The 25,605-nt window shown below is 39.5% G+C and overlaps 1 protein-coding gene across 2 annotated transcripts in view; it reads left to right on the top strand.

Annotated features, from left to right (window-relative positions):
• Positions 1 to 16,373, top strand: part of NPAS3 (neuronal PAS domain protein 3) — a 611,505-nt gene extending 595,132 nt beyond the window's left edge. For both annotated transcript variants that reach the window (XM_014942056.1, XM_014942057.1), the window contains 3 exons: positions 6,085 to 6,232; positions 9,262 to 9,377; positions 12,102 to 16,373. In XM_014942056.1, coding sequence (XP_014797542.1) covers positions 6,085 to 6,232; positions 9,262 to 9,377; positions 12,102 to 13,411 — 1,574 coding nt within the window. In that variant the 3' untranslated portion in view covers positions 13,412 to 16,373. The remainder of the gene's footprint in view (positions 1 to 6,084; positions 6,233 to 9,261; positions 9,378 to 12,101) is intronic.
• Positions 16,374 to 25,605: the final 9,232 nt, after the last annotated feature.

The raw sequence follows: 25,605 nt of genomic DNA, 5'->3' as shown, positions 1-25,605 counted from the left end.
ACTATTTTCACTATTTACTTTTCTCCCCTAGCTGGACATATGCAAGACTTTTTTCACTGTATTTGGCAAGCAATGACCCTGAGCTACAAACTTCGATCCTAATATTAAACAGTATTCCATGTTGCAGGAATAAGCAACAAATCAGTTGCCATACCTAGCTTTTTTAGGGTAACTGTATATGCTTAAAAGAATTATCCCAGTGAATGAAGAAGTTAGGTGGGAGTTTGAGTTTGAATACCACTGAGGTATAGTTTTCTTTCATTAATCTGACCTGCTACTTCCTGCTTGACTTTGGAAAATATGAATTTATATTTAGAAGCCAGCAATTATTACTGTCTAATATTCATATCGCAATAGCAGCCACTGATAGTAACACTGACTTCTGTTATTGACAGAATACACTGCATCCTACCCAAACCTAAAAAAGGTGCCCTTTGTCCAGCACTCAGGGCTTTCTTCTGTCATACGGTGTGAGTAAAATGCAGTTTTCACAGAACCAGTATTTTTCTAAACAGTTATCATCTTTCTGTTTTTCTTAAGAGAACTCTGTTGAGATACTGTAAATTACACAGGGTTGGTAAGCAACTGTCTGCAATGAGGGGAGGTAAAAGCAACGTGACCCATGGAGACTTTTGTGATGGGAAGCTGTGGAGGCCACACTTTTGGCCTGGTGGGTAGTGAATGCATTTGCACACTGCCCTGTCTTACATCCCTTCCTCCTCACCCCACCCCATGAAGTAAATCCAAAATTGAAGTATTTGTGGAGAATTATATAGTTGGCACACGTTTGCTCACAGAATATCTATGGGTCTCCTCTCATCTAGCTGGTAATTCTGTTTAGGTGACAAACATAACTTAACGTTGCTAAATATTGTTCAGTACTTTCTTTTCATTGCTAAAATCCAATTTGTGGATACCTACTATTTAAAACATCTAACTCACTAATTGCAAAATCTATAGAAAAGTCCTTACAACATCAAAGGCTTACTTGATCCTCGGAGCTGTTATAAATGAAAAACTGTCTCTGTTACAACCAAATAAGGCACTTAATGCACTGTTTCTGTCTGTGATGCTATTTTTCCTGTGGGTTTTGAAAATGACCTTCCTGTAAGCATCAAGGACTGTAACTTTTCAGATAAAGAAACTTGTTCTTGTTTTAAGTCTATGCCAGGTTCATTCCCCTATAGCCCGCAGTTTTCAAAAGCAGAAGAAAAAGTAATCCAGAATTAAAAAAATAAAAAACCCTCTGTTTCCAGAACGAAGTTACCCTGTCAGCTTGCCTTGGGCCTTAGGTGGAGAAGTAGAGATTAAAGAGTCAGTATTCCTTTTCATGTTTCGTCTGCCAGTTTTGTGAATGTAGAAAGAGTACTTGTGGCTGCAGCTAAGTATCTGACTATGGTATTAAGTATGGCATTTTCATCCTCATGCAGTAAATTAAAAATATTCTTATAAGTTTATCACAAGGGGAATTCAGTATCAATACCATCCAGTCACTGATAAAGGTATTTCAAGGAGAAGGGTGAATAGCCCAGCAGATGTAACCTCGATATTTTCACCAATTATAAAGAGCCTCTTTGTGAAGCTGTGTGAATATGTAAGATGATCTCATCATTTCCTATTTACTCAATACTTACCTGAATACGCAATATAGTGTAGCTTTTAAATGCATATGCACATGAGTAAAATGTCCTTTTGTAAGAGACTTTGCTAACAGACTGCTTTTGATACACAATTTCTTCATCTTCTCTTCAAACTGAATTAAGCTACTTCCTTCTTTTAAAACACAACTCACTATTTAGAAGCTTTGGCTTTGATTTCTCAGAACAGCCTTACAGGAAGAAACTATGTTCTTTTTCTTTTTGTAACCATATTTCTGAAGACAAACTTGTACTGATTTATTTTGATTTTCTAACAGAAATAGGTTCCTGCAAAGAACACTGACTGTTTCTTCTTTTCCCCCCTCTTTCACTCCACTGCTACAAGAATATTGCTGTGCGCAAAGCTACCAAGGAAAACTGAAATCCCTCTGTTGGGAGCTGTGTACATAGCAATATATTCATACTTTAAGAAATAAGTGAGATTTTTTTTGGTTCTTAGCATGATATACTGTGCATTTCTTGCATGCTAACCACTGAATTCTAATTGAGCAACGAGGTAACATTTTGAGCAAATTTTAGTCAAGTTTGGCATCCACCATTTTAGGCAATATATCTGTGCATCTAACGTAAAGTTCACCAGTTTTAAAACATTAACCCTGAGTTATTCCTTTTGATTAAACAGGTTTTTTATATATGTGTGTATATCTATATAATTATAAGTCATCCTATTCCTAATATTTAAGATTTGCTTCATTCTCCTATCTACAGTTAGACTCACTGTAAAGATTGCTCCTGATGGCTATTAAGCTGAAATCCAGTGTTAGGATCCAGTGTTTGTGTATTTCCACACAATGTGGCTTAGTAACAAGGCCTTTTTTCCCTCTTTATTTTGAATTTTAACTCCCATTAACATTTTGGAGACTTATGGATTGGGTAGCAGAAGAAACTAAGCCTGTAAGAGAAGTCACCTCCCCTGCTCTTCTTACAAACGGACTGATACACCCAGTCCTGCATAATCCTGCGTAACTTCAGTCACACGAGCCATCCCACCAATGCGGTCACAAGTTTCACCTTTCCCTGTACTGCATTGTCTGCCAGATTGGATATTCCATGTGTAATACAAAGAGAAAATTAAAACTCATTGCATTTTTTCAGTGTTCAAAAATACAGAGCTGAACCCTGATTCTCAGTATAGGATTTGCCTTAAGTACAGCCTGAATGAGTTCAGTATGTGGTCCACATGGCATTACTTTTTCAAAGTTTACGCTGAACTGAAATGTGTGGTCTGTTGCTAGTAAGAAAACATAACTTCACAAGCAGATCTTAGTGTGGACTAATTCTTTACTTTCATTTCTTCTCCAAATCAGTAACTTTATTAATGGACTCCTTGTAACCGCAAAACCAATCTGGGTTTTACTGATTGAGTAAGGATAGGAAGTATTGACTAGGATAGCAATGAACCAGATTTTTTTCCCATCCTGATGTGTTCTTCTTGTTGCTTGTTTTCTCAAAATTCTCATCTAATTTCTAAGTTTCAGCTTCCCAATGCTAACAGTTAAAAAACACCATGAATTAGAAAACATTTCATTTTTTTTTCATTCTTTCTCTTTCATCACATTGAGAAATTTCTTCCCAAGCTGTATTACGAGGTTTCAGAACTGGCTTGGGGGTGCCTAGTTCACTCTCAAAGGATGTAAGAACCAGATTTAGCAGCACAGCACAGCTGGTCTGCCAGAGAATCTCTTTACAGAGAGAATTTTTATATTGAATCGTGGGACTTCCTTCAGAGCGTGGTCCACAAATCTCTCATATGAAACGTGCTTTAGACAGATGCAGGAAGGAAAATCCTGTGTATGTGGTAATATATCTGAGCTGGCCAAATAGAGAGTGGGAATTTGCAGGAAAATTCATGGAAAGCTCATTTTCAAGACATTATTTCAAATATTCTTTGGATATATAGTCATTTGGGAGCCTAAACTGACTGTAGATGGTTTGTGTACAACTCTGATGTACTGAATTCTCTTTCCTGAAATGGCAAGTACCTTTTCCTTCAGAAATATCTTATAAGGTCTTATTTTCGTCCTTTTTTCCATAGTTCTGAAATTAATGTTCTCTTCAGCTCATGACATAGACTTTTATGGAGTTGCAACAACCAATATAAAAGGTACTGAAGGAGGAAGGACTGAAAGAGCAGGAGGATCTGGGTCCTCAGAGCTACCACTGTGCAGAATTGCACTGTGCTCCTCATCACTAGCTACCTTGACTTCCAAATGTGCATGTGGGCAGCTGTGAGGATTCATCCTTTGGTATTTGTATAGCATGTCAAACTCCTCAGATAGAAACAGTTATAAAGGCGACGACAGTATAATTAGTAGGTACAATGTGCAAATAGATTTTACTAGTTTCTGCACAAACCTGTGGGAGTTCACATTACCAGAAAGGAGCCAATATCACTCCAGACTTCCAGGAGTATCAGTTTTACTGTCAGCTGTAAGCAGAGTATTTTGAATGTCCTGATTTACTGAAATGGAAAAGTCTACCGCATTCAAAACTTGCGGCAGTATTTTTCTTCCCTTATTCTTCATAACTCATAAAGTTGGGCTAACTTATGTGAGATTGTTTTCTAAAGTGGCATACAACATTGGTTTGACAGAAATGCTGGGTAGTCGGTTGTTCATATTTTATCTTTATTCTGCTGTATAATGAGGTTTTGAAGCCAATGAATTATCATAGCAGAATATTTAGAGCTTGAAATACAAAAGTAAAAATTTAGGGAAATGTATAGTCTCTGCTAGAAACAAACCTAGTTAATTAGAGGTTGCTGAAATACAACAAGACCCAGATCACAAATATTCGTTCATATTGCAGCTGAACCTAACGTCCACGTTATATTCTTTTTACATTGCACTTTTTTACATGCATTTCTTTATTCAGTATTTGAAAAATTGGAGTGGGGATTGGGGGATTCCTCCAAGGTAAGAAAGCATCTGTGTTTGTATGGCTGCCTTTGTAAATCTCTTTTTCTGTAGATATCTGTTTTACACGGATTTAGATATAGATACATTCATATGTATAATTAGGCGTATAGACATTTGGTTAACTTGAAGGCTCCAAAGTGTCATTTGTCACATTTATTGTAGGAACTTTAACTGCCTTAAATACTTATTCTTTTCCAAAGTGACTTTTTTCTTTTCCCTCTACAAAAAAAAATCAAAATGTACTTCATGAAACTATTGTATATGAAGCACTTATTAGCCGTAATTAAATGGACAATATGAATTTACTACGTCTTTAGGACTCTGGCTTGTTCTGGTTTAGAGCAAGATGATTAATGCAAATACATATTACTTGAGATAACCATTTAGCAGCTAATTTAGCCAAATTTATTACAGCAGTTAGAGGTTTTTCATTTTAGCAGACGGAGACAAGGACATGACAAAAGCAGAAGGTGTCTATGAATGCACACTGCCCTCTAGTGCACAAAGCTTTATGGGATTAGCGAGAAGCAGAGAGAAGAGTAAGTGTTCCAGTAATAACACTGCCCAGATTTTGTATAGTTTAGGCTTTCTTTAAAACCGTGCTGCTCCCTGCCACTGAAAGATTTGCATTTCATCCCCTTCTCCTGACACTGAAACCTCAGATACAAGCCAAATTTGCTTCAACTTGGCAATATTTTGGCTGAAGTATTACTTTAAACATCTGTATTTTTAAGCCTTCTTGCTGTGAGCATTTAATAACACCGTTTCACATTACTGATCACTTTTACTTGTTTCTGTTTCCTAGCATATTTCAAACATTGGAGAGAGCTGTCACTCTTTGGCTCTAACCAAGCCATTCTGTGCCTCCCTTAGGCCTCTTTCTCAGCCTGTTGGTGGATTTACTTTGCTCTGGTAGAAAGTAAATTCTCCCAAGACTTTCCCCCCACTGACCAGTGGAGATTTGGTTCATCTGAGAACTGTAAATTCTGTTTGACAAGATCAAAGAAACAGATGTATAAGTTCAGTGGTTGATATCGCCTGCAATAAGGAGAAATGATCAAAGCAGCAGGGGTAGAGTATCTTCCCAAACCTTTCAAATATCCAGAATCTCAAAGAGGTCTACCTAGGAGCTATGAATAAATCACATATAAATTTGCCTCTTTTTTTCTTTTTCTTTTTTTGCAGTTTGACATTGAGTGCATTGAAAATGTCCACACAGCAATAAGTATTCTGTGAACCAGAGATTTGTAGTTCTTTTTACTTTTCTTCTTCCACTAGAGTTTCCAAAAACAGATTAAAATTATACTTTAAAAACTTGTAAAACATACAGCTAGTTATACTGAACTTCAGATCCTCTTTGTCTTCTTACTGGCATTCTGCATTAAACCTAAAGGAAGCCAAATATCTTCTGCTCATACTTGTGGCATGTTGTACAATGAAAATCATTTCACCACAGTTCTAAAATGCACTGCATCGTGATTCTGTTTTGTTTGTATTTTTTTTGCCAGTGCTGAATAAGGGTCAATGTGTAACGAAATATTACCGCTGGATGCAGAAGAACGGAGGTTATATCTGGATACAGTCTAGTGCAACCATAGCTGTCAATGCCAAGAACGCAAGTGAGAAGAATATCATCTGGGTCAATTACCTTCTCAGGTAGGTCTTCCAGTCACTTCTCTCAGTTGAACTCCTGTCTCTGTTGCTTCTCTCTGTTGGTGAGAGTTTTAGGAAAAAAATGCCTACTGGAGAAAGTTAAAGAGAGGAAATCTCCATATGGTCCACGTCAAAACCAGTGCCATTTGGTTGTATTTATTGAAATAACTGTCATGTCTCAGGACACTGGAATATTCTTGGATTGTTATGCTGCCTTAGCCTTCAAATCCACTGCCTTGAAATCTACTCAACCCAAGCTCAAAGATAAAAATTATCCATACCAACTTTCAGTAGTTGTGTTATAAAATCTGGTGTGAAGTGTTGGGCACTGGTTTGTTTGGTTATTGAAAATGCATGGAAGCAAACTTCTGGGATGCTACAAAAATGTCTCTCTGAAAGGTGTTTTCCAGTTCACTCCAAAGCAGAGGGAGGAATTTTCTCAGGAGAAAAGCCTTCAACTACTATGTTGCTCCTGTAAATCATCAGGCAGTATTCACACTGAAAAATGCAAAATGGGGTTTAAAAATAAAAGTAGTAATTAAAACTATTTTAAACTATTAGAACTATTTTAAACATAAATAGTAGTAATCTCTTGAATGAAAGGCTCTCCCCTGATAAATTCTGCTTGGCCAAAGCACAAGTGTTTTTGAAGGACGGGTATCTGAGCTCAAGGAAGACCAACAGTCACTGAGAGACAGTGAATTATAAACCTGACCTTTCTCATCTGAAAATACCTTTCAACGCATTCTGTTTTGAGAAAATGTTCAATAAGATTGGGGGGTTTTCTGTCTCATTCCAGAGCAGAACAAACAAACAAATAAAATTTGAAACCTTGAGATTGTCATGAAATACAATTGTCATTTTCTGGCCTGTTCTCCTTTCAAGTTGCTTGTCATGGTTTGTTACATTCCCTTTGATGCCATGAGAGTTCAAAGTGATGTCTAGGGGTTAGATTGTGACTTATTATGCCAAGTCCAGCAAGCCCTGAAGAGACTGTGCCTGCCTCAACTTGCATGTTGAAATACTTTTGATTGTCCTTTTGGGGCAGAGGAGGAAGCAACCCCTGGCAAGAGCATTGAGGGATACTGTGGGAAACCTTCCACAGCAGTGGAGTGTTCATTTGGGCTTGCATGTTTTTGTCCTGCTGTGATTGAGCACGGACATTTCCGAATATAGCCTTATCCATCTACGTTTCATTTCTTTTTGCAAGAGTGAGGCAGAAAGCAGCGTTTCAAGAGGGCAGCTTAAATCTGCTAATTCTGAACTGGAAGTACAGCTTCACTGCCCCAGTCCAGGCAATAGGTGGACCTAGTCCACAAACACCCCACAAAAATTATTTTCTCTACCAATAGAATATACCTAACAAAAAAAGAAAAGCAGTGTGGTCTTCCAAAAGTCTGCTTCCAGAACTTGATTTTTTCTGCTGCAGTCTATTCACTGGTCTGTTAGAGAAAGATTAGCTTCTCCACTGAATTTGTATCTTTAATTTAGATTTCTCCTAGTACTGGAACCATGAAAGATCCAAATGTCCAAATAATATTTTAATGACAGATCAAGGCATAATTAGGTCTAGTCTTAGCAGGAGTACTGGTCTGTATATATTTCCATGCATTAGAAAGTATGATTCAGCTGTCTGTAAAAGGATAGACTAATTATAGTGACAGGGAGGATTAATGCTGTTCTTGTTCTAGCAAGTTGTTATTCACAGTGTGAAAGCCCTCAAACATCTTTTGCTTGGAGGGGGCAAATTTTGGGACTGCGCTGGGATGCAACAGAATAAAGTCACTTTGTCAGGACAAAACCATAAAGATGATAATCATAAGAATGGCATTTCAAAGTGAACTGTGTGAACTCTGAATTTTCACAGCATACTGTAATAGGCTGAATATGGGCACACTGTCATTGTGATAGTGTGGCAGTCACCCCCAGTGCTGCCTCATATTGTTTTATGCAGGACTGTGGATTTTCTGCTCTATCACCAGGCTGTAATTTTACTGCACAGAGTTACTCACCTATTCAAAAATTATTACAGACCTTGTTTATTTTCAACATTCCTATGCCACTTATGTCTAGCTGTGTCTGTTTCCCTGCCTTTGCACAGATTTAGGAAAGGAACACCTTTTAAAAGGTACAAACCAAGAAAAAGCATCGGGTTGGGTTTTTTTTCAGTTTCTCTGGTAGTGTAGCTTTTTTACATTGCAGTCATGTTCATTGCTAACAAGTCACAGGTGAGCACCACATGAGCAGATGAAGATATGATTATAATGGGTGTGTTGACAGTTCTTTATCCCTAACATATGCATCTTAACATGCACATGTGCATCTGTCATATAGTTAGAGTGGTTGCTTTTGGTTTCTTGGTGATGTGGATGCATGTGTGCAGTGTTTAAAAAATACATAACCTTTTTTATCTATTTTTGGCCAAATTCTTTTGAGCAGTGGTCATTTTCTCTAACCCTAACTGAGCACCTTCTTACTAACTTTATGTATGGTCTGCTTGATTAAAGCATGGAAAACAGGAATGCTGAGAAAAACAGGTATTGAAAGGGCTCTGGCAAGGTTGATAGAGAACATTGTTACAGAGATAACTCTAATAGACATTGCCGATGGGAGAGAAACAGATTGGAAAAGTTAAAACCCCCTCTCTGTGCTTCCAGGCACAGTAATGGGATCGAAATCGAGATATTTTGTTGTTGGATGATTGCACAGTGTAGCTTTACTGTTAGATATTGCACAAGCCATGGTGTCCCACTTCAGTAAGAATGCTTTGATAGCTCTAAAACTAAACTCTAAAACTAGAATCAAGCGAGTTTTAGTACATGGTCAATATAAGTATTTGACAGCAGTATTAAAATAAACCTTCATAAAATCCCTGCTGTGAAGCTCTGAGGAGCTGAAAACATGTGTTTCTGTATTTGCTCTGCTATTCTTCCTATTTATGTTCTTTGTTCCTGAACTTTGATATAAAAGAGGGAAAACCCATGAAGCTGCGAATCATCCTATTGTGTTTATATTTGCTGTCTCCTCTTCAGTAACCCAGAGTACAAGGACACTCCAATGGACATTGCACAACTTCCTCATCTGCCAGAAAAAACCTCAGAATCCTCGGAGACCTCTGACTCTGAATCGGACTCAAAGGACAACTCAGGTAACACACATGGTGTGCCTTTACAGCCTCAAAAGGTTCATATCATGAGAACCACGTGGTTGGCCTTCCAGTTGCTTTTACTTCTCAAGGATTGTTCCACTATAACAAAAACCAAAAACAGCAACAAAAGAAATCCTGTAAAATTAGCAAAAATCTTTTCATGACCTTAACATTTCCAGTGTCTCCATTTCCTCAATATTTCTCCTCACTCTGTGCACGCATCTTTGCCTGAATTAAATATTTAATTTCCCAGCTAAGTTTCATGAAGAGGTACTATGTGCCTTGTGCAGGGGACCTGGGATTGTAACTGTTGAATATAATTCTAGTTCTTGTCTTTCCAGAGTATGCACACGTTCTGAAGATAAGTCCTTCTGTTGATCTTTATGACCCTTTTTCCTGTATAAATACATTTTTGAAGAGTCTCGCTAGGGGGCAGTGAAGATTGCCAAATTTGAAGGTTTTCTTGGGTTATGAGAATTATATTTTATTAGAATATATGGGTTCAAGCACTTGTTTCTAAGCTCTTTAAGTCTGGGAGTTTAGCTGGTTTTTAAAAGCTAAATGCACTTGTCAAGATCAATGTGTAAATTAGTCCTACAGATGGTCCAGTGCACAGATGCTTCACAGATTCCCCATTAGTTTTAGAAGTGGATACCTAGGCACAGGTACAGATCATCTGGCTTTGAAAGGAGCACGGTTTCCTGTGGGCCAAGAACTAAGGGTGTTACTCTGGTGTAGTATGCAATATATATGTATATATATATAATTTTTCTCTCATCTCTATAACAACCAAAAAAATCTGGAGAAAATAGATCACAGTGACATAAATCAAGCAAAAGCAAGAAGAGAATCAGGTCTTAATGCTATATTATATGATATGGCTGTTCTCTTTGATCTTTTGCCTTCATTTTTTCTCCTTTAACAGCTTGGTTTGATGGCTGAAGTTCAACATTAGGCACACATACAGGCTTGTTTGCCTACCATCATTGGGAAACTGATCACCCATTCCCAGAGCTTACTTTATGCTGTCTTGTTCCTAAATAGCCAAATAACACATGTGGAGAACAGTTTGCATTTCCCATGTGCACTGTAAGTTTCTCCGGCTGAGAAGCCCATGTGCATTCATGATTCCTAAAGTTGATAGAGAGCAAGAGGGCATCCTTCCAAGGTGGATAGATGTGTACGTCACAGAAGGAAATGTCTAGGAGTCTTGGAAGAGAGTAGAGGCAAGGGGTTGTTTCTTACAAAAGAATTAAATAGAAATGCCACAGGACCTGAAATCAGAACAGCATCTTGGATTGAACCAACATGTTCATTTCAAGCTCTGATAAAATCCCAGGCAAATTTTGTGCAGCTTTAGACTACCTCACCCTGAGCCTGCTCTTGACCAGGTAGAAACCATGGCCTTAAAAGAAAGCATTTTCAGTAAAATAAAATTAAAAAAAAAAAAAGTAGGAGAAATTCAGCCCTAGGTCGAACAAAAAGCTGCAGAGATTTAGAGGCTTGTGGCTGTTAACGTTGCTTCTGTGGGTTTTACTTTTCAAAAGGGAGGGTCACTGCTGCTGCTGACTCAAGCAAAAGTCCCACTAAGTGACTTGGGCATTGCCCTGAATCCTCAGTCAGCTTCCTTGTCAAGCCCACCTTCTCCAGCACTTCTGGGAAACTGTTTGGTATTGACATGGCTCCAGGAGTAACCAGTCTTTAGAGGAAAACTGGCCCTTCCCCTCTCCCCTTAAAATGAGTATATTGAAAAGGGTAGTACTTGGCTCTGATGAGTGAAAAAACATCTTTTATTTCACAACAAAAGATTTCTGGCTGGTCTGTAAAAGACAGGGTGTCCTGAAGCCTTTCATGACCCTTTCAAACATAGTATGATAATGGAGAGTATTCATTCTCAAAGCTGCTTTGGCTGTCTGAGCCCAGTGGGCTAGAGTGTTTATCTCATCCATATTAGAATTAGGTAAAAATCTAAAACACAATTAAATGAATTCAGACAGGAAGAGTGACAGCTTCTTAGTGCTGTAGCTGGGCTATTTCAATGGCCCTTAGATGATTTGGATCAATCAAGAGTTTAATTCACTGCCTGAATTTTTTTTCTGGTTTGGTTTTTTTTTTTTCATCTGTTGCCCTTCAGGGGGATATGAGAAGACAGTCTAGCAATGGCAATTCTAGCAATTTCTTCCTCTTACATGGGAAGAAATCAGCAGTCATGCCACTGAAGTCAGAGACACTATGCCACATCAAAAGTTACAATGGTGAGAGGAAAATTAGATGAAAGGACTAGAGCCTTTATTAGGAAGTAGTGCTACACCTGGATGCCTGCCCACTGTAGGAGAACATGGATGTGCAAGAACAATCACCAAAACATAATGGTTATAATGGGATTGTTGACTCCTTTGGTTGACACAGCCACAGTCCTGTTGTGCTCAGTGTTGTAAAAATGATTCTTATCCAGCAAACAGACGAGAAGGTCCCCCTCAGTCAAGGTGCAGGCCATATGGCATAGGCTTTTGGTGCATTAACAATCCTGAGTCAGAGAGAATCATGGTGATCAAAACTCTCGCAACACAATGTTGCAAAAATTTGTGGCTCTGCAGAAGAGAACGGCTTTTGCCAAAAGGAGATGACAGCTATCGAATCTCATTGGTAGGTAGAAATCTGGACTTGGGTTATAACATTATGTTCCTGTTGCTAATGATTTGTTTCACTTTCCTTTTGCTCCAGAGGACAATGAGAACTCAAAGTCAGATGAGAAAGGAAACCAGTCAGAAAACAGTGAAGACCCTGAATCCGACAGGAAAAAGTCAGGAAATCAGTCAGATAACGAAATGAACTGTAATGATGATGGGAACAGCTCCAGCAACCAGGACAGCAGGGACAGTGATGACAGCTTTGAAAACTCTGACTTCGAGAATCAAAAGGCCCCTGAGGACAGTTTTGGCACTCTTGGCTCTATGCAGATCAAGGTGGAGCGCTATGTTGAGAGTGAGTCAGACTTGCGGCTGCAGAACTGTGAATCACTGACCTCGGACAGTGCCAAGGACTCAGACAGTGCAGGGGAAGTAAATGCCCAGTCTTCCAGCAAACATCAAAAGAGGAAGAAGAGGAGAAAAAAGCAAAAGGGAGGCAGCATGACCCGGAGAAGGCTGTCAAGCACCTCAAGTCCAAATGGACTTGACTCAGCTTTGGTGGACCAGCCGCAGCTGCTCTCGTCGCCAAACAGTGCCTCAGTGCTCAAAATTAAAACAGAAATCTCAGAACCTATCAATTTTGATAATGATAGCAGTATTTGGAATTACCCACCCAACAGGGAAATCTCAAGGAATGAATCACCCTACAGTATGACCAAGCCCCCCAGCTCCGAGCACTTCCCTTCCCCCCAAGCCAGCAGTAGTTTACATGTCTCCATTCCAGACTCCGTTCTCACCCCGCCAGGGACTGAAAATACTGCCAGCCGTAAAACTCAGTTCAGCACCTCATCCAACTCGGCCTTGGCTCCTGTGTCCTCTGACCCTTTGTCGCCCCCACTTTCAGCATCTCCACGGGACAAACATCCAGGAGGTCCCACAACTTCCAACTCTTTGTTGTACACTGGGGACCTGGAAGCCCTTCAGAGGTTACAAGCAGGCAATGTGGTGCTTCCTTTGGTTCACAGGGTAACGGGAACCCTTGCTGCGACCAGCACTGCTGCTCAGAGGGTCTACACCACTGGCACTATTCGGTATGCTCCAGCTGAAGTTACTTTAGCCATGCAGGGCAACCTCCTCCCCAACACCCATGCTGTTAACTTTGTTGATGTTAACAGCCCCAGCTTTGGGCTGGATCCTAAAACACCGATGGAAATGCTCTACCACCACGTTCACCGACTCAATATGTCGGGACCGTTTGGAAGCGCTGTGAGCGGGGCCAGTCTGACCCAAATGCCTGCAGGGAATGTGTTCACAACTGCCGAAGGACTTTTTTCCACTCTTCCATTTCCTGTGTACAGCAATGGCATTCACACTACACAGACTCTGGAACGGAAAGAGGATTGAAATATGACCACATACTGTGTTCAGTGTTATACTCTGAGGCATAGACTATGTTTTAATTTAGACCTTTAATTCTAGCACTTTGAATTTGAGCAGGTCAGCTTATTCTCTCAATACGATCTCCCCATTTCATTCCCTTTCTCTTTAACTTGACTTATTCTTTAATGTAAAGATATTTTTTTATTTTTGCCTTCAGAGAGTCGAAGTACCAGTTGCCTGCCATTTTGTCTTCTTCTAAGATGTGTGTTTTTTCCTTTGCATCTTTATTAAGATGCCTTTAATATGTGTATGCCTCTGCCATAGAATACTCAGTGTTGTGGTAAAGAGATTTTAAAGTGACAACCATTGGTTTTACTTCAAAATGATCTTGATATGATCAAGATTAAAAGAGACAAGCATAAACAATGTGCCCTGTTTGACTAAGTCAAATGAAAAGGGGTTTTTGTTCCTAATTCCTTTAAAATAGGGGATAGTATTTTAGAATTTTATGCAGAGTTTAATTCTCTTTTTATGGTTAAGATTTTCTTACTTGCACATAAAATAATTTGGGTTCTTAAAAAGTTAATTTCTGGCCTGTGACTAGAATGTTAAAAAGTTGGACTAAGTGTTAATTACTGAAACTTTAACTTAATTTCTAAAACCATGGTGCTATCATTTATTAATCTGTAATGTCTTCATACAATATGCAGCTTGTGGGCTGGGTTTTTTGGAAAGAATGTGTTCCGTACTGGTTTATAGTTGGGTGCTGCAGTCTCCTTGGTTAGTTAAGACAAAAGCCCTCATTAACATTTGCTGCAGGACTTAAAATTTTTTACCTCCAAACTAACAAGCATAGCCTCACATCAAATTTAAATGGGTCAGGAAGCCTTTTTCAAAAAGCGCTTAAAAAAAAAAATTAATTGACGCGAGGAGCAGTTTCTTAGGTGCATATTGTTTTGCTTTATTTTTTTCTCAGTGAAACTGAGGCTAATTTTACAACGTCAAATAACACTTCGGAGTAAAAAAAAAAAACCAGAAAAACTATTTAACATGTTTGTTTTGTTTTTCATTTAATATTATAGAGGGAAGGTTGTAAATTTCTTTTTTGTTCTTTGATTTGGGTATTTTTTGTTATTTTTTCCTTATTTCTAGTGTCGAAACCAATATGTTTTAAAACTAAAGAATGGGTTAATAAGCTTGAAATAGATAACTACAACTGAAAACTGCACATTAAGTAAAAGAAAAGAAATCTCCTATTTTGTCTTTGTTGCCAGAAATCACAGTGTAGTGTCAAACACTCCAAATGACTGTCAAATATAAATTCTTCTTCCACTCCATCTTTGGCAGCTGTTTGTTAAGGCATCTAATAACAGATGTGAGAACTGTAATGTGTACAATGTGTAAGTGTCCTTGGCTGTCAGTCCCATTGCAGTTTCAATGTGTGTTACTATATGCAGTATATACTAAGCTAATGTAGTTGTTTTGTCCTTTGTCTTCTCTGTGCTTTATCTCTAGTCCGGAGTGGTAAAGTCCCATTCCTGCAGTCCTAGTGAACCAGTGATTCTTGGGGGTTAGTGGTTTTTGTGTGGTGGCCTTCCTCTGTAATGTCACCTTATGCTGCTTCCACTGTCTGTATACCTTTTAATTTCCGCTGTTGCTTTGCTGTTGTGTATTCTCCAACCTCTCTCTCCTCCCGTTCCTCTCTCCCCTACACACACTTTTCCCTCTCTCTTTCTCTCGCTCTCTCGTTCTCTCTTCTTCACTCTCAGAGATAAAAGACTCTTAACTAGCTCAAGGTTAATGGAGCCATTTTTCCCACAGAGGAATTCTGGGTATGACTTACTCTTCCAGTGTACCCCACAATGCACTACGGAGTAATGCTCAGATGTATTAAGCAAATTGATGCCATATAGCCTCAGTTGTTAACATTCCCGGAGTCCCTTGTGCTCGAACTGTAAGCAGAGGGTGCATTTCTTTGGTTTTCTCCTAGGTGGGCTGGCGGAGTAAGACGTAGAGCAATTACCAGTGAGCTAGGAAATGCTTTCAAAGGTCGACGAGCATTGTTTGAAAAGGAAACTGAGCATAGGATTGTCATATATATTTGCTGATGTGTGCGATGCCGGTGTCTGAACTCAGCTGTCCTTTGGATTTTGGATCGCTCACTGCGTTGAGGCAATTCCTGCGGTAGCTTTGAATTTGAGAAGTAGGTCCAAGCCACAGTGGAGTAATAGTGAAAAAGGAATTGGATGCCACAAATTTAATTAATGATCTTTTAAAGGTTCCAGTGGAAGGGTTTAAGTGGGTCTAAAAAAGGCGAGAAAGCTGATTGGGAAATTCAAAGTTTAATTTTGGAAGCTCTACTCTAGCTATGGAACAATCAAAGGAGTGCACCTATCCGCTACAAAAAACAGCTAGACAGCTGTTGTTGTTTTGGGTTTTTTTTATAAATGTTTCTGTGTTGTGTCAAAATGATTTCTGGTGATTTAAACTAACAGATAATCACAGCTGCTGTCTAAATCCATAGTGTTTAAAATTACAAAATGAAAAAAAAACTTCATTACCTGTGAAGACTGTGTCTGTGTTTTTAACTATTTCTTGTACAAATATATGAAATCTTTTATGAGGAGACTGGTGCCAAGTAGCTGAATAATGGGGAAAGGGATTCTGTTCGTATAAATCTTAGCAGTGTTACCAACTCTACAATATAAAAAAAATTAAAATGTTAAAAAGTGACAGCTATGGTACATTTATTTTGTGTTAAGCTAACCGAATCTAACTTCTCGAGTGCCTGGCTTATTTGAAACATTTTTTTCATTGATCATTGATAATGCTGCAAATCAGAAATGTACATACTTCATTTACAACAGGGTTCTTTTTATACTTTTGTAGATTCTCATACATGTCATACATGGTTGTCTTTATGTAACTTAATTTTTTTTCATCCCGCAGGTGCCATTTTCATAATAAACTTCTCTTGGATTTGTTACTATCTGGCATCATTTCTTTTACATATAACCATCCTGACTAATGAATGCTGGTAGTATTTGTTTGAGCAGGTATTTTTTAATTGCTTTGTTTAAAAAAAAAAAAAAAAAAGAAAAAAATAACCAAAAAATCAAAGAAGATAAAGCTAGATTTTATTAACGCTTGTGAAATGAAGAAAGAAGCTGTCAAGATGTAGGTTAAGAATGCTAATCCAAATACTACAACAAACTTGCCACCATCCTAAATTCTCAGCTACCCCAACTCATTGTCATATTGAGCATTTTTATGCACATTATCAAAGCTGAATAATGGACCTGCAACATTAACCACTATAGGAAGTGTGCATTTTTTCTTGATTAATGCACACTGGAAGAGGTCAGCTTTTGTACATTAATCATTTAAAATGCACTTTATATTTTCATTTTTGTACTCTACAACGTTACAGTGGAACTCTTCAGTCACATTATATCCTGCCTATGCCGCTGATACTTTTAAACATGTACCTTCTTTCCCCAGACTGGCAACGTGTAAGTTGTTGGTGTCGTGTGGCCAGACTTTCTGCTGTACAAACTGAGGACAGAGACATTTACCTGTGTAGAAAAGACAAGGGAAAAAAAAAAAATAGAGTTTTGGTTACGGAGACATCCACACACAGTGGCTGACCCTAAAAAGGGAACATTACGCCTGCAATTACGTTCTGAAAAAAGGCCCAGAGCAACTGTGTTTGGTCTGTGCTGTGAAAAGCAGGGAGAGCCTGTGCCAGTGGAGATGCCACCCCAGTAGCCATGGCTGTGGGCTGGCTCTGGTGGTGGCTGCTGGGTGTGCGAGGAGGCGCTGGGTCCTGGCAGGGCAGGGGAGCAGGAGCCTTCTCACCCACTGCTCATGCAGTCTCTGTATTTCTCCTTCATCCTTTGGTTTTCTTTATGGTGCCTCCCCCAGCTGTGCCAAAGATTTCCAGATTCCGTATTTTATTTTGTTATTGCTGACTGTGCAGTCTCCAAGAATGCAATTTTGGGCGCTTAAAATTAACTCGCATGCTGCCTATAGACAGCATCAGCAAGCAAATTTGCATGCCCAAATCTTTTCTCCTCTGTATGTCCACTAGAAATTAAACTATTGGGCTAGTCATCCTGGATGAGATTTTGCTTGCCTTATTAATGCTTAGTAAAACTGTCTAACCACTTGCACAGTTTTCAGCACATCTTTTTACAGCAAAAGATACTCAGCTGAGGTAAGAGCATGTGAATCTCCCTTGTTGGGCTGATGGCAAAAAAAGAAGAGAAAAAAAAAAAAGCCCACAGAAACTAAATGCACAGTTATAGCTTAGTGAGCCTGAAGTCTGGTTCTTTGAGTTTCCAAGCAGTTCAGGACTCCCACTTCCCAGGCCCCGAGGACTGAGTTTGATACATCTCCAATTTGCAGGGGGTAGGAGGGAGCAGAGGTTAGCGGTGCTGCTTTCAGCTCTGCTCCCATGTTCCAGTTGGCAAAGTATCTTGTTTATGAGGTAGCTAAGGGCACAGATGCCAGCCGAGGGGAAAACAGAATTTAAATGGAGACTGGAAGAATGACCAGAATAAAGCTTCATAGCAGACTGTTCCAAATAAGTGTTAACCAATATTAATAAAGCCACTAATCCCAAGAAGGGGCCTGAGCGGGGGGCATTTCTGAGCTCTTATAAAGGCTTTATAAAGCTCAACCATACTGCCTATACATTGCATCAGAGCACAGAGTTGATGGACAAAGTGAATAGACTGCTCTAAGAGTCCCAGTTGAATGAGAAAGCCTGTGCATTAAAGAAAATGATGGAAAGGCAGTTTTGTGGCCTTTTTTTATAGTGAAACTGTTGCATCAATATAGCTCTGGGGAATAGATTTGTAAATTATTATTTGTAGCAATTTTAAGAAACAAAAACAACTGCTCAAAAGGGTTGAATCCTTTGAAAAAGGTTCTTTGGGGTTGGTCTAGTTGCTATTTTTATGGTAGTTGAAGGATAATATTTCCTAAAACAACTGATCTCAGTGACTGCCATCTCTGTAAAATTTGTTCCTGAACCACTTGTTTTGCAGGTATCTAAAAGCCACCTGAAGAGCTGCAAGGGGAAAGGGCTCTTTTCTAAGTCTCATGACCCTGAAAAGTTACCGTAATAGAAAAATGTTTCAGGACTACTTAGATAACTGGTTCTGACAGCTTGCGCTGGTGCTATTGTGAGGTGGTCATGTTCACAGGAGTAGCTGCGATGCCCCTGACAGCACAGTTATTGTTATGATTCTAGGGACTGCATTAGTTTAAATGTGTCAGTGCTTGCAGAGGTATTTGCATAGTATTTTTCCTTCTTGCCATTGTAATTTCTTTATTTTCATTTTAGAGCGGGGGGTGGAGGGTGGAAAGGCTGGATGTGCATTGTCAACTAATTTAATGAACTGTCATCTATCCAGTGAGTTTACTGAGGAGCCTACAGAAGTGTGAACAAATGGGATGTCACCAGAGCCACAGATGCTCAGGTAAGATCAAACCATTTATAAAACATGCACACGCATGCACACAAATACACAGATCTGCTACCTCTGAAAGCCACTTGGGCTGGGCAGAGCAGTACCTATGTGCATATGCACAAGAAAGGTCCTTTCTTCCCCTCTTTCACCTGTTCCTTCACCTTTTCATCAGAAGGAGGGAGTACTGGAAGCTGTTATTCTCTCTCAGAATAAGTACTGTTTGTTTAGTGTATGAACAGGTATGTTTTACTGGCTGAAATAACACCCCAGTGATTCCTCTAATAGCTTTGAAATTTGCAAATAGCACTCAAGACCCAATTTTCATAAAACATATTCAGTCACATCAACACTTTCTTTTACCAAATCAAACAGGATCTTTCTGAAAACAATACGACTTGAGATAATATAAGGATGCAGAGTTTTGCTTTTAATTGAACTGAATCAGGATGGGTATTCTCCACCTCAGTTTTGTTCAGAATCTTAAATTCAACAACAGAGAGTGGAAGAACAGCTTTTATTTCCATAATCATGTTCAGGTGGGTCTTTTGGCAAAACAAAAGCCCAGAGTAGTTCATATAAATAATCACATTTCTAGATGTATCCCGCTCTAGAAGTAAAACCAGGAAGCCTAGTGACTCAGGTCCAAAGCCAAACAAATTAAGTCAATAATTAGAAGTTTTATTACATTTGTATGAAGTTAAAAATCTTTACCATCTTCTAGGAGTTGTGTAGACTAGATGCAATGCAGAAAATAAGGGATCTTTTAATAGACACCAAGAGAACGATGCATACTGACTTAAAGCCCAGGCAAAAAGATCATTAGGACCCAGTGAAGGTTAATGGGAAGTCAGTGGGAGGTTTGCATTGCTTTGCAGAGAGAGGACTTTATTGCCCAGTACTTTGTCTCTATTTACCTTTCACTGACTCTAGAAACATGGAAAATACTGAGATTACCTTTCCCATTACAAGTTTTCCTGACAAAAAGAACCCTTGTCTTGTTTGTAATAAAAGGGGACATAATATTTTCTTGCAAAAGGAAGGGAATCAGGTTTTCCTCTTGCTTTAAAAGCATTCACAGATTTATAGCGGAAATGACAGGAACAGGATGTATTAACCGTTCGACCCCAGCAGAATGAGTCTACACCCTTGATTGATTTAAAAGTTTATCTGTGTCCTCTGAATAGCCACAAAGGGTCAAGTCTTGGTCCTGCTCAAATCAATGAGAACTTGACTAATGACTTTAATGGCTTCAGGAACAGGACCGAAGTTTTGAGCCAATACTCATAAGCAAATAACAAAGCAGAGCCTATAGCACGCACTGCAGACAAACGAGTCAGGCTAATTGGTACAGTGCATCGAGTTTTCTTTGTAATTCTGTACAAGACCACTCACATGCTAAGAAGAGCAGCTCTCTTTTGTTTAATTAAAAATCTTTCCCAGGCTTCCCAAACTGCATGGTCTGATCCTTCCAGAGATTCCTGCCTTTAAAACAGGTGGGGAGCGAGGCAGAGGCACAGGTGGGACTGGGAAGACTCTGCCTTCTCACACATGCTCTGTGGGAATGGGCTTGGCTGCCTGGGTCTTAAATATGAAAGCAAAGGACTCTGAGATGGAAACTCTGCTGGACATCAAAGCTTGTATCTTCTTGAACTACCAGCAGTACTACCTGATGGCAGCACCAGTATCACAGACCCTCTTCGATATCATCCAAGAGATGGGAAAGTTCATTACATGGTAAGGAAGTGAGTATTCCCTGAAACCCATTTCCAGTTTCTGTTCAGTTCTGTGAAAATCTGAGGCCTCTTAGCATCCTTGCGGGCTCTCCTGTGCCTCTGTTAAAATGTCGTTTCTTTCTTCTAGCCAGTTCTCTGCTTTATTACAGCATGTAATACAGCATCTTGCAGGATAGTGATAAAGCTGATTTCAGTTCAGGAAGACCAGTCTTCTTAGATTACAGCAAATGGAAAGAACTAGGATACTCGAAAGATTTACTTTGAGCTGAAAACACACCCTAAATGCTGTGATTCATCCCCACAGCAAGGACCTGGGGATCTTAAACTTTGCAGGGTTTCTCAGTTTCTGAGAACATGTGTTCCACTTATTGCTCATTGGCACTTCGAACGAGCTTTGATAATTTGCTTCACTGAGTGTTACTAACTGCATGTTCACGTGACGATTTGCTTCCCAGGAGGCTGTAGCCTTTTTGTTTTCTGTGTGGCATCATTTTTCCACCACCTTTGTTTTTGGCTTTCCTTATACTTCTACCTTCACAATATCTTCAAACACACACCCCTGGGTGCATAGCACTTCCCCAGCATGATCTATAACTATTACTGCCACTCCCTGGCCCCTGTTACCAAGCCAATTTTATATCCAATCGAGTATTTTACCATCAGTCCCATACTTGCTAACCTTATAAATTAATCTGTTATGTGGCACTGTATTGAGAGCCTTTTCAAGTCCAAGTAAATTATGTCTCCTTCTTCACCCCTGTCCACTCTCATTGTCACTTCCTCAGAGAAATGAATCAAGATTGTTAAGCATGACCTCCCTTTTGTAAATCCATGCTGACTATCTCTAACCAATCTATATTAGATTGATATTAAATCAGGACACAGACTCAAAGGGGGCCTGCTATATAAATGCAACCCAAGGTTGCTTCGTGTGGAGATGAGAGATGGGAATCGCTGATACACTGAAGATAGCAGTACCAGGTCTGATGGCTTGCCAATAACTTATTAGTGGCCAGATCCCTCCCCAGGGTCGCAACCAGAACTCCTCCAGAGAAAACAAAAGCTTTTGTCTGCATATGCCTAGTGTGTTTCTATTGCAGAAGTGAATGTGATCCCTTGCCCACTTGCTGGGGTATGAAGGTGGCAGCCCACACAAGCAGGACAAGGAAAGAGGCTCTCAGCAGTAAATCCTGGCAGCAGTTTTAGGTGTATTTTCCTAACTTTTCTACCTCTGCGACTGGAAATATCTCCCTCAATGCTGTAAGCATAGTTGAGGTCTCTTTAATTTGGGGGAGCAGGAATTGATCCCAAATTGATCTGTCTTGAGCTTGTTTGGCAACATACACCTCAAGAACACTGAGATCCAGAGATCAAAGACATCCCTTGGGAAACTACCCTTTGGACTCCTGCCTCATAGCACACAGGGAGCCTTCTAATCTCTACCTGGTGGAGGCTTATTGCTTGTATCCTATTATATACACGCGTTTGGTCCCCTTGCACCTTCAGATCAGAAATGCAGTAGTCCATGTGTGGTGGGAGAGGTGTTGCTCTGGGAGAGTTCAGCCCAGTCAGTGCTGCTGTGGGACTTAGATATTCTGGCAAACATCCACTGAAACAAAGGAAAGAGGCCCCCAGAACAGTCTGGCTTGCTTTCAAGGCCTTGACCCTGTAACAGCCAGTACAGACATGCTCAGAAAAATAACTTGCAAAAACACTAGGTCACTCCAGAGAAACATAGCTTAAAGATAAGGGTTGTAAGGGTATAAAGAAATAGTTGGAGCATGTCTTCCCTGTTCAGAAGAAAAGATTGCTCACCTGCTTTATGATGAAACAGTTCTGAAAAGGAAGTAAAACTATCATGTATTTTTTAGGCAAATAAAAAGGCAGAAAAGCAAAAAATCAAATCAAAGCTGCATTTAAGTTGCTAGAGTTATCACATTGCTGGCATCTGCAGCTGAAACATGTAGTTTTGTCATTGGCATAAAGATACGTCACAGCTATATAGAGTTCCACAGTCAAAGAAATATGGTTTAGTATCAAGTGCATAATATGAAATTATACAAACAATCCAAGTTACCAAACAAGGTATCAGCTATTGGATGGGCTATACCCTAGAAAGTTCCATCAGCCAGCAAGTTATGTACTGTACCCTTCAAGCAGAAATTGTATAGATATTTTTCTGATCATGGGTGATAGATCAGATGATGATAACCATCCCTTCTGACCCTAAGACCCCAATTGAAACAGTGACTGTGCCGACACTAGTTAGAAATCTGCTCTATAAATGTGCAATTTGTAGAGTTAAGGATTAAAAAAATTAGGAACAATAAAAAGTGAACAAAAAATGTGAAAGAAAACCAGTAGCAAAATTGTCATGACTATAAATTTTTGCCTATGATTTCTAACATTTTTTTGTGCACATAGTGAAGTTTTGTGAAGGATCAAAAGTATCTTTTCATTATTATGTTGGGTGCATGTCCTCCTGCAGCAGGTGAGTTCTGCTTACAGGAATCAGAGTGCACTTGAGGGAAAGCACCTGTGGGACAGAGAGGGTGGGAATTGACATTTGAGATAGGAGATAACTTTTAACTTCAGCATTAAGTGTCTGCAGGGAGTCTGCCCTCTCTGCTTCTTTGGTTCAGGGCTCAAAGATCTCTATACACTGAAACTGAACTGACTCCCCACCCCGAGCAGGGACTCACACAGCTGGACGGCTCGGGCACCACGCGGCAGGGTGACAGCAGGGCAGCACAGGACACGGGACATGGGACTCCACCACAGGCCTGCCTCCCCGTCACACTCTGCAAACTGTCCCTCCTAGGGACAGGGATATACTGACTCTGGTGGGGGCCCAGAATGTCTAAAGACATTCGAAGCTCTCTAAATTAAAATCAAATTACTTAGAATATTAAAACTGATATGACCATGAAAACAAATTTCCCAAACCTCTTAAATATTAACTTCACCAGTGGCTCAATATCAGACCCAAGAAAAGGAATATAAAGCTCAAAAATTCTTCCATTGCTTTAATGGCACAGTGCTGAGGTGTACGTCATCTCAAGTATATACCATGTCAGCATCATGGTGGTGCAATGAGATACCAACTTTGTCACCAACTAGGCATTTATTCCCATTAATTACATTAATTTTACGATACAGACAAGAGGTTTTTTTCGAAGTAAATTAAGTCACTGCAATATCCTAGATCCTTACCTAGACCATGAACACAAACCTTCCTTACTCGCAGCAACCCTTTGAAACTGAGCCACTGCTGCAGATGGAAAGATGTCTCCCTGGAGTCCACACAACCCCCTTAAAAGTGGGAAAACCCAAATGCCTCCTTTGAGAGATTCTGGCTTCAGTTTAAAATCCTCTCCTCTGTTATTTTGGCCAAGTCCAAAAGAAGAAAAACCATTGGCGAGAGTGATAAGTAAATAGATATAAGAAAGCAGTCACTTTTACGGACCTAGAAATGTGTAGAGATAGTACTTAATAGTGCTACTTAGTAATGATACTGCTGCTGTTAGCAGTACTAGTTACCTTAACATCAGTAGTAGTGCTGCTGTACTGCACTAGTAGAATTGCATTTACTATCCCATAGTAATGATGGCACCAGAGATTAAATAGCTGAGGCGTTCCAAGATAAGCTCCAAGTACTGCTGGATTTCTGTGTGCTTATGAAAGTGTGCTTAACCAGGAACGTTTGCATCCAGCTTCCTTGACCCTGTGCTTGCTTCTGCCCTTCTCGGTCATTGATAGACTCATTTTTTCATTTGTGTACAAGATTATACACGGTCAGAGGTTAGCAAAGCAGGCAATTTGGAGACTTCATTCTGGAATATTATTTGTCTGTTGACCTTGTAATTCTATCATTTGATAACTGCATATGACACCAGCATTTTAATACTCTGTCCGGGCTGACAGATAAAATTCAAGGCACAAATCAGTAACTATCCAAGGACTTGATCGCCATGAAGATGGCCTGCCTTCCTGCCCAAACTAATACTGCCGAAAGAAATCTGCATAAGGAATTAGAAGTGGTTCAACATGTGGGCCACTGGCTCCTAAAACGATTCCCTTTATAATTTGCTAAGGTGGGAACTTGGCAGTCATGTAAGGGGCATGCAGGAAGCTTTCCTTTAGTTACTTAAAATGGCTGATAAATGCTGTGATGTTTTAAGTAATAAATAACATTTTCTTTGATGACATGGGTGAGTTTGAGGGCCTGCAAAGCAACACTCTGCTCCACATTATATGAAGATGTTACAGACCAGGGCTCAAAGAGTACCAAAATGCTGATCACTATCTCAATACAGTACAATAATAATATAATAATAATAAAATTTTTAAACAGGCTTATTCATGAATGTTAGTTAGAACTGAAATCTGATTAGATCTTCATCCACATCCCATCTGTATACCTGACAGCCCTCTGCTGAGAAATAAAGGTGAGTGGCACGTGCTCAGTGAAGCTGACCCATACAGTAAAATGGTTTATGAGAAATGATGATATATGATGAGAATACAAAACTTGATAATAGGTTTATTTATTGATTGAAACTAAAATTCATGAACTGTGAAGCTAAAAACTGCACCAGAGGGAGTCGATCCAAGAGGACATTGAGGGGGGGAGAGAGACAGAGACACAGAGAGAGAGAGAGTGTGTGTGTATTACATGTAAACTAAGTTAAAGGTTGCCTAAAGGCTTCTGATTCCACAAGCAGAGCCTCTGAGGATAGGATCTGAAAGCCTTTAATGCTACTAAGGCTTTGTCAGTAAGATATTTGCATATTTTGCCTACAAACCCAAAACGCTGTATTAATTCATTTTTATTTACCTTTCTGCTGCTTCCAAAAGAAACCTCGCAGGAAGCCATTAATGACACAGCTTCATAAGAGATAATTTTCAGAGAGGTTTTGCAGGTAGTGACTGAAGGGGGAAAAAATGTGTGTCAAATTTAGGTTATTAACAACATAATCCTTAAACAGACGGTATCTCTAAGACTAAT

The sequence above is a fragment of the Calidris pugnax genome, unplaced genomic scaffold, assembly GCF_001431845.1.
Source record: "Calidris pugnax isolate Ruff unplaced genomic scaffold, ASM143184v1 scaffold56, whole genome shotgun sequence".
In the NCBI taxonomy this organism is placed as follows: Eukaryota; Metazoa; Chordata; class Aves; order Charadriiformes; family Scolopacidae; genus Calidris; species Calidris pugnax.
Note: the sequence above shows the minus strand (reverse complement) of the source record. Positions and strands in the feature narration are given on the sequence as shown.